This window comes from Maniola jurtina, chromosome 1 (assembly GCF_905333055.1).
Source record: "Maniola jurtina chromosome 1, ilManJurt1.1, whole genome shotgun sequence".
Classification (NCBI taxonomy): Eukaryota; Metazoa; Arthropoda; class Insecta; order Lepidoptera; family Nymphalidae; genus Maniola; species Maniola jurtina.
This window is the reverse complement of record NC_060029.1, coordinates 733955-744326: the sequence shown is the minus strand read 5'-3', so window position 1 is coordinate 744326 and position 10372 is coordinate 733955. Positions and strand designations below refer to the sequence as shown.

General features: G+C 37.2%; 1 protein-coding gene across 2 annotated transcripts; it reads left to right on the top strand.

The window, feature by feature from the left end:
* Positions 1-235: 235 nt before the first annotated feature.
* On the top strand, positions 236-5422 carry LOC123867034. 2 transcript variants are annotated; one of them, XM_045908882.1, is made up of 5 exons: positions 236-472; positions 1202-1399; positions 2820-2970; positions 3530-3766; positions 4314-5422. In XM_045908882.1, the coding sequence occupies exons 1-5, from the start codon at positions 371-373 to the stop codon at positions 4439-4441; spliced, it is 816 nt and encodes a 271-aa protein (XP_045764838.1). In that variant the 5' UTR covers positions 236-370; the 3' UTR covers positions 4442-5422. The 2 variants fall into 2 exon arrangements, with proteins under 2 accessions (XP_045764838.1, XP_045764832.1); XM_045908876.1 differs by having other exon boundaries at positions 2757-2970.
* Positions 5423-10372: the final 4950 nt, after the last annotated feature.

Sequence of the window (10372 nt, the reverse complement as noted above, 5' to 3'; positions counted from 1 at the left end):
TGAATTTTGATCTCAAAGTTTTGTCTATGGAATCTTATGTCGCACTTACACGTCCCGACTTACGATATAATGGAAAAATCCATTCTATTGATGATAAGCGAAATAAAGTACTAACAAAAATTATGTACAGTTGTTTTAATAATATTGTTTGTTTGTATATCAATATTATAATAATTTTATTGTTTTGATACCTACTAAGTTGATAGCGTAATCTTGGCCTAAAGTTAACTACGCAGGTGGTAAGAGGGGACTGGGGACGGAGGGGCAAGTGGGCGATCGATCAAATTGATCACGGAATAACAACGGATATCCCCTGTATTGTAATAGGTAATTTACTATCGCGTTAGAAGTGGTGATAAAATCAGCAACAATGACAGTTATAACGAAACCGAGCGGCATACTGACAAAACAGGTTATTATAAACCCTCCTCAGCTTGAGTTTGAGCCAAATGGTAAACAAGCTTGCGACGAGGTGCGTATCTTTCCTTACATACTTACTTATTTTAATATTTATTTGAAATGTTATGTAGGTAATCCTTGAAGTTAGAGGAATGTTATTAAAAAATATCAGAAAACCTTTATTTCCTAGTAGATGGAGGTCTTTTTTTAATTTAAGCAGAATAAGTAAGTAAGTACTTAATAAAATATTTATATATATATAGGTATATTTTTCTAACTGCGCAATATAAATTTTTCTCCTTTTAAAAATAGGAATAATGTTTTTTTTATGGGTGTAAGCGTGTAAGTCCGACTTTTTTAAGTTCATTAGGTAAAAGGTAGGTATTTATTACTTTATTTTTTATAAATAGTACAGTAATTATTATTTAACTAAAATTATTATAAACTTGATTAAGTAATTCGATCGACCGTCATACTCCTGTTGCCAAATTGTCCTTTTTAAAGAACATAGACCGAGTGCGTTTATATTTCGAAAAGTGACCGTTAGCGACATCTGGTAGTTAGGTTACTGCCGTAACTAAAAAGTTTTTAAAATCGAAGTTACACAACGGTTACCCAGGTAGGTATTGTGGTGAAAGAAGGGTTGACTCATTTTTACGCCAAGGATCAGCCTAGCTGTTCAGCGTAGATAGCAGCCAGTATATTTGGCACCATTCCACGCGAGCCTGATTATCACAGAATTAAATTATTACGCTAGCTTTAAGTTTTAATGTAATATTAAAAAAAAATCTCTCAAATACAGGAGAAAATTGAGATCCAGCCAGAATGGCCGAAGAGGTCCACCGGCAGTGGCATGTGCTGCATCCTGCTCGGCGCTATGATGCTGATGTTCCTGGGCTTCGTGGTGGGGCTGATGCTATACCAGCAGTTCATGCGGCCCGCCACCGTGCGCCGCTACCAGGGCTTCTGCTCCATACCCATCCCTAATGACATCAGAGAGGTAAGTATATCTCGTCTTCATCAGCTCATCATCATCATCATCAACATATGCCCACTGTTGGACATAGGTCTCTTGTAGCTACTTCCACACGCCACGATCTTGCGCCGTCTGAATCCAGCGGCTCCCTGCGGCGAACCGCCTCATGTCGTCCGTCCACCTAGTGGTTCACTCACTTCATCGACTTATCCCCAGCCAACTACTGAGCACGGGTCTCTTTTCAGAATGAAAAAGAAAGTTTTATGACATAGAGCATACTGGCCAAGTGCGAAGTGGCTTGTTTACACACCTTTGAAAACATTATCGACAACTCTCATGATATTTTCCTTCGCCGTTAAAGCAAGTGATATTTAATTGCGTAAAACGCACTAACTCCGAAAATTTAGAGGAGCAGTGGCTGGAATCGAATCACGGATCTCGGACTAGAAGGCCGAGGCCTTACCCTATGCTATCACTGTTTTAAATACTATACATACTTATGTAGAAAAAATATTATTATAAATTAAATTATGTCGTCGGCCACCGCCTACTGATTTTGCTAACACAAATGGGGTCAACCGCTTGACCTTAGTCTACGATTGGCTGCGACGATACTATCCTAGAATTAGACGTCAAGTGGTCTGCCTTAAGTGGCGTCGGCCGTATGCATGTCATCGGCAATCATGAAAGCCGTTTTATAAAAACCGGTCAAGTGCGAGTCGGACTCGCATGCGAAAGGTTCCGTACCATAGTACAAGATATACCTAACACCTTTATGTACAGTTTATGTAGAACTCTGCAAGTTAATAACGACCTGCGCCATCTATATCCGGTTTAGTGAATTTTTTTTTGTGTAATATTTAACCACAAATTCACGGTTTTCGGATTTTTCCTTTACTTGTACTATAAGACCTTGTAATATGTAGGTTGCTTGCGCGTTGAATTTGAACAAAAGGCGATACAAAATTATTTAGGTTAGATTAAGAAATATTATTAAAACAATAGCATGTAAGATTTCATTATAATTAATATTAGTCCATAAGAGGAGTCGATCATAAGCCTCCACCAAATAAAGACGTCTCCTACAACGCCGTCTCTCCATCATTTAATACCACCAAACAGTTTTAATATTTCAACCTACCTACCTGCCAAATTTCAGATCAACGGGAAATACCCTATAGGTTTTCTTGACAGACACGACAGATGGATAGGCAGACAGACAACAAAGTGATCCTATAAGGGTTCCGTTTTTCCTTTTGAGGTACGGAACCCTAATAATAATTATATAATAAATATTATGTCCTGCTTAGTTGGCTAATTGAGACTGGCTTAGGAATTCTTGGATTGAAAATTTGGTTAGAACTGAACCGTACATTTTCAGAACTCTATGGAAACCAACTACCGTGTGCTCCCACTGCGCTGGTCCACGGATGCTGACGTGCAGATTGTCAGCACCGTGGACGAAGAAGCCGGGGAGGACTTCGTCAACGCACTCCGCGAGGAGTTGGACCTCGGGGACTCGGTGGAAAAGATATCCGTCCTCAACAACGGACATCGCGTCAACTTTATACATGACTTCAACGATAATACTACTGGTGAATGATTTTATTTCTATGGGCGGTTATTCTTTTGTAATAGCCCAAATATTCAATTATACTTATCACTTGTTAGAATTGGTTGAGTTTTTACAGTTATTTATTGGTTTGTTTAAATTGACTCCCATTATCAGTTTCTATAATAAAGGGTAATCCATACGCTAAAAATACTCTTTGGCTGCGAATCTAAGCAAAATTCCAAAATTTAACACAGCATATTGACGCGCATTCGTGTGTCTTTTTCTTGGTTTGAACAGCTATGTAAAATTTTAGAATTTTGCTTCAATTCATTGCTAAATCGATCAAATCACCATATCATCAATTGATGAAAAATTACGTCCCATCAATACTAATCATATTGATGGATGGGTTAATAAAGAGAGAAAGAAAGAAAAAAGTGTGAAAAGATAGTACAGACAAAATAATCACTCCAAATAAGATGCGTGGTCTGTGGTCCCAAAATGGACTCCACTGAGCACTTGCTGTGACTGTCGCAAGAACACAGGTACAGCGCTGGTCTTCCGTGGAACCAGAAATTAATATATAAATATCTATCCAGGTATTGTTGACGATGAGCGTTGCTTCATAATGGACCTGGAGCCGGAGCTGGTGCTGTCCCCGGAGCTGTTCATCACGGGGCTGGAGCAGGGCGGCCAGTTCGACGTGTCGCGCGTCCGCAGCAACGTGAAAGCGGCTCTGCCCGCACTGCAGGAGCTGTCCCGCGCCGCCACCGAGCTTGCTGCCAAGTGCTTCTCCCGCCCGATCTATCGTCTGTACCGAGATGAAGGCGTTGTCAGTAAGTGTATCTCCTACTTTCCTTTCTAGGGCTTAGAGCTAATATTCCTTCCTTTCTCACAGCTCATTTTGATTTTGGAGCAACAGAATAAAGTTAAATATGACCTAGAGAAAGATAAAACCCGCCATCTTAGGCTCTTACTCCACTTGGACGGAAAATCTTTCATCGAGTGCATATCATAGACTTATCGTCACAATGATTACCCTTTTGCGTGTTTTATGATGTCATAATGATGTACATTGTAATATTAATAATAATTGTATCTCCCCCTTTTCCCCTCAGTAACCCCGCGTAAGAGGTCACTATATTTTAAGATTATAGGTTGCTTTTGATTGTTATCTCATTTAATACTGTATAAGCTCTTCATAACGGTTTCTTGGCAGCGTACAAAAATTCTAAATCGACTTGGTTGTACTAACGATAGTACAATCATAGTACAATCTGTCGGGGTCTTGACGACAAGACCCTGACCGATTGGGTCTCTTTGGTCTTTTCTGATCCTAATTGCGTCAAATAAGTTACAACAATCCTTCCTGTCGTATTTCAGTCCGCAAGCGTTCAGCCGACGACCCAAAACACGACTACATCCAGTTCTCCGGCAAACACGTGCTCGAGCTGAAGATCGACAACCTGCCCGAGATACTCGCTTACGAGAAGAAGATCAAGGGCAACTAAAAATATTAGGTTAATGGGTGTTACAAGATTGAGCTTTGCGTTAAACTATTCTAATGACTCTTTCTTTAATAAGTCATGGCTATGAAACATGATGAGTAGACTAGCATAAAAACAGTCAAAAAATATGGGCAATGGACAAGAAGTTTGGAACACTGACGCTGACTTTCAATAATGGAAAAGAAAATGAGGAACAAAAATGACACTTTCGTGCGTCATTCGTCACTGACGAATTGAAATTCCAGAGAAGAAAAACTTGGAAGTAGAACTCAAATTGGAAGGTCTATTCTTAAGACCTTAAGTTAAAAATTGCTACGACTATTGATGAACTGTCTAAGGTTGAAACCATGCTTGCAGATTTCTGTCCATCTTACTTTTTACTAGAAGCTTAAATATGTACCTAAATCAGAACTGTTTAACGCGAAGACCATACGTAGATCCCATACTTGTTCTAAACAGGCAAGATATTGCCTTTTTGGCTAATGGCCTATCTATCTTTTATGCCACTGATATCGTGGTATATCTCGTTTGTGGCACACTTTAAATATTCTAAGTGTCTAAATTAGTTGTATAACTTTCTTGCCAAAAGTTTTGAAGTAATTTCTTTTTCTTCAATATTGGTGAGCAAAGTGTTAACTGTATTAGTTTTAGTGATAAGTGAAGAATTAAACCCGAAAAGTTTTAGATTTATTTCAAAAGCACTTTGGAAATGGTTAATGTGGATAGTCTAAAGCAAGTTAGGTAAAAAAGTTTGTGATGAAAGTGAAAATCTTACGAAATTGGTGAAAACTAGTACCCATTATAGGGTGATCAGTGTTTTTGCATTTGCAAACCAATGCTGGGATGGAATGAGTTTCTTTTTAATTTCGGATATAATTATCATGGTGACAGCCAAGCCAACATGTATCTAGTATGTAAGCTAAATAAAATTAATTTATTAAACTAAATATAGTTGTTAGAAATAAAAAAGTGTAAAAAATTGAAAATGAAACAAAAAGAACAACTCGCCCTATAACATTCCAAAATATAAAATACTCATGCGGCACGCCCAAAACTATAACACAGTAAAAAGAAATAATTTATTTTAGTATAAATGCACCAAAAATCTCACCACTTCATCCTTACAATAATATTATTGGCACAATGTTTTGGTCACAATACAATTATTTTATTTATGAAAGTAGGTATCATAATTTCTATTCCTTCTTTTTCAATGGAAATTGACTTGTACAGTATAATATACCTACTAAGCACCAACAGTAAAAAATAATATTAAAAAAAGCATTACCTATGTCCCGTTTTGAAAAAGGATTTTGTGAAATGAAATAGTTAGATTATTATTGACTAGAGTAAACAAATAGTTCAATGTCTTTTATAATGGACAATTTGGAAAACGAAAAATGATAAATCTCAAAACAAGGACAATATTTTTATGAGTGTTTTCCATAAACTTTGTTAAAATAAAAATATTTGCGAAAGGAATAGGTACCTATCGACCTATTAATTTAAATTAATACTCATAAAATTTTAGCTAGCGCCATTTTATGCATTTAATTCGTTAGGGGTCAATTTTGTTAGTTTAATAAGTTGAGGCTATTTTGAAGTTCCTTAAAATATATTTTTTATTGATAAAAATATATTTTGTAAATTATTATAATACTATAATTGTAAAACGCACATACCTATTTAAATTTATTTACAGCAATAAATATGATCTGAACCGCCGTTTACTATTTGAGAGCTTCTTCATTATAACGTCACCTTAAAATTTTAAGCGGCGCTTTTTAATATGTTTGTGCAAAACTAAGGTGCGCTTATATTACAATGTTATTTTGCTCGATCTATTTAAAATATGTACAATGGTCCATCTCATATCACAATAATACTAAAATTATGAAACCTAATACTAACTAAAATTATTAAATATCTACATATTTATAATGATAGTAGTAGTTTTCAAAACTCAAATTATTCTGTGATTTTATTAAAAAAAAACCTTTCTTAGGGTTTTTATTTAGTTTGAAATACGCTACCTATTGTAACTATTACGTATTTTAGACAAATTGTTTTTATAGTCTTAGTTTTTAGTCACACTTTTTTTCCTATCTGTACCGCTTAAGTATCGCAGTCCTATTTAGTTTGTGATAAATTAATACTCACTGAATAAAATGTCTATGTATTAATTAGTGTTTTATTTTGATACATAGCTGTTCCTTGTTCTACACACCAACGTACCGGAATGTTAAATTGCTTAGGCCGAAGCCTACAACCAGACCAGCCGATTCGCTAACTCAGTGGCTAAAGATATTATGATAGCCACCGCATATATTTTACATTTATTTTTAATCCGTTGAAGTTTTCTACGAAAAATTATTTTGATGTCACTCGGTGAAGCAGCGATGTAGAACCAACCAATCTTAGACACTGAGTTAGCGAATTGCCCCGCAGACCAGAGAAATTATAACTTCTTAAATTACCCCTGCCGGCAATCGAACCCGGGACCTCCCACTTATAAGACCACAGCGTCCATTATATCAATATGAACATCGTAGTAAAGATTGCATATAAGTGGAGCCCCGATCCTCAAAATTGAGGAAGCGACGCAAGAAGATATCAGGAGGTACGTATTAGGTAACTCTATTACCTACTTACAGTATCTACCTATAGAAGGCACATGAGTAGCCAAAGGTACGCCGCATTGTTACAAAAAAGATTCATCAGCAAAATTCACGTGGAAAAATCAAAAAATGGGCATTCATGCGGCAACAATGCATGCATCGTGCATGCACATCAATGGCGGACGGCGCGTGCTTTATATAAATTCCAAAATGGAATGCATATTGTACAGAAGAAAGCTACCGTTGCAGGTATACGTATTCTGCAGATGCAGAGATTTTGTTTGTTAAGGTAATTCCCTTTCATATGATACCCCATGCCACTAGGTATAGTTATATTGCTTCGAAAATTGAAAATACTAATTATTTGTTCATGAACACATTTTTTTTGTGACGTAACCACACAGAATACTTAATACTCCTAGCGGAGCGTAACTACAAATTCACGGTTTTAGGATTTTTTCCTTTACATTTGCTAAAAGACCTAACTACCTACTTGCCAAATTTCATGATTTCGGGTCAACGGGAAGTACTCTATAGGTTTTCTTGACAGACACAACAGACGGACAGAGAGACAGACAACAAAATGATCCTATAGGGTTCCATTTTCCCTTTTGAGGTACGGAACCCTAAAAAGAGTACTAAGGTAGGTATGAATTATTTGTAAAATTCATGAAGGTAGTTAACAAAAACTTCAGATGGGGTAATGTCATTGTGTGAACAGAATGTTCGGAGCGCTTTCTTTCGTTCTACTTTTGAATTTTATAGAAAGAGCGCGCTCCATCGACTGCCGGCATTGAGTGTATGGAACGTGTAGCATTGTAATGTACCAGTACTGTACCAGTATGGAGCTTGTACATTGTTGTACATGCAGGTACGTTGTGGGTATTGTTGCACGGTGCACCGTCAATGGGTATTCTTTGCTATATTTTTCACTTGAATTTTGTTGAACGTACGAGTAGGTATAATACAGGATGTGGACCAGAACGTTAACAAAAACTTAGCGTTATTATTATACTACTTTAATACAATCCAATGTCAATAACCATTGGCCTTGTCTTGTAGTTTTAGTTATTTAATATTTTTCGAACCCGCATTGTATAGCGTGCAAACTCGGGTCAATGCCCCACCTACGACGCGGCATTGACTTCGAGTGACCTAATATTTACATAATGTTCGTTGACCTCTAGCGTCAGTCAGATGTTTTATTTGCAATACAGGTTTTTTTTTTAAATCGTAGTTTTTTTTATGGTATCTATCAATAATCATCAGTTCTATCATCTGTTTTCGTTTTTGCTAGCGTCCTGGTTACACCCTGTATAAGTACCTATAATATTGTTCTTTGTAAAAATAACGTACCTACATGTAATAAAAATTAAAATAGAACTTTAGAAAATTGTTATAGGTATCGTTAAATTTAAGTAGAAACGTAGGTAATATTTAGGGTACTAGACGATACAGCTGCGAGCCCTGCTACTTCATCCGGGCGGATTTAGGTTTAGCAATTTTGATGATGATGATGATGATCATGAAAGATTTTTCAATAAATCGGGCCCGGGCATTAACGAGTAGAACCCACGATAAAATCAGCCCATTATCAAGATATTATCGTCTTGATTAAAAATCAATTTACCGTGTTTCGCTCGTTTATGCTCTTCATCAAACAGTTTATTTTCTTGAGATTAGAATATCCAGCAAATAATGATCAGGACGCCCGGTGTCTCTCCTTCGATACCTACAATATTAGGTACTTCAATCGATACAAAAAACTAGGAGGCTTCGGCCGTGGCTAGTTGCTACCATAGCACCGTTAGAAGGCGTTATGGCTCACTACGCATACCACACTCTTTTACAATGAATTCTTAAAAGAGCGTGGATTTCAGTTGTAGCTCGCTCCAGCAATGCACGGGATCGCAATTACTTTAATGGTAAATATATAAATCAAATTTTTGAAAAGAGCATCCGCCGAGTTTCTTGCTGTTTCTTCTCGGTAGTAATGACATTCTGAACCAGTGATAGATACATTTGATGATTCAAACACTTATCAGTATTATGTTTTATTTCTATTTCTATGTATGAGCTTACATCGCTTACCATTGCGTCAGGGAGGTTGACAGTTCTGCGACACTAAGTACTAACGTCGTTCAATACACACCAAATATTACCGCGGGAATAATGATTACCGGATTAATTATAATGGAGCGCGGTAATCGACGGCGGCTGCCGCGGAGTCGGGCGAGGCGGAATTATGCGACGAAATCCGACGTAATTGATGTTTATCGACGTAATAACTGTGATTATGTTATTAAACATCATACGAATCGTTATACTTAAGTATGTATTATAATATTATTACTATTACAATAAAGTCCACTCGTATCGTACAAAGCTAAAGGGAGTAAACTATACTTAGGTAGGTACCTGTCTCATTCTTAGGTAAGGTCTTATTTTATATTATCATGGAAATTTTTATCAAAACGATTCTTGTATTTTAACTGCGTGGCCAAAATCGGCTCCGTTCTAGTTTCCCCCAAAAAACTCCAAGTTAGAAAGGAGGGAAAACTTTGCCTTGTAAACTTATTAACCGCTAAACAAGTCCCGGAAGCTCCCGCGCGCCGAAAGGGCCTGCAACTTAGATTAAAATAGTTAGCAACTAGGTAGCCAGCGACACAAGTATGGCTTCATTTATATTTCGGAAGACATCCCATATTATACAACTAGCTAATCTACCCGGCTTCACTTGAGTAGAATTTTAAAAAACTCATACCTAGCCAGGGTTTCCATTGGATCTTAAACGAGAGCTAATGGACATGTGTATTCTACCAACATAGTATGGCGCTCTGACTTACACTTTACAGAGTTCTTGGATTTAAACTGCTATAACTACGTTCCAAAACGCGAGTAGCCAACGTTGGCCTTGCAGGCTTGCTTTAATGGGATTGGATAGGTCACATACGTGCCGTATGCCATACGACTTGTGGCCAAAGCTTCTTTCTAGACTCTCCAGAACCATTAAACGCCAGCGTAGTAGTCTGAGGCAACGAGGTTACATAAAATTGTTAGGTGGCTCGAAGCTAGAAGAAGCACACAATAGGGAGTGGTGGAAAAAATGGAGTTATCGGATTAGGAGTTAATCGGATTGATTAAAACTGCCATTTGCTTTCTAAGTTAGTCAGATTTTATTTAGACTGCATCACCAGAATTATCACCGGGTGAGATCACAGTCAAGCGTTAACTTGATATCGAACAAAAAAGCTTTATACCTAGTTGGGCTTTCTGTCCTGCCTACTCTCTACGAGGCTATATTTCCTTTGGAACT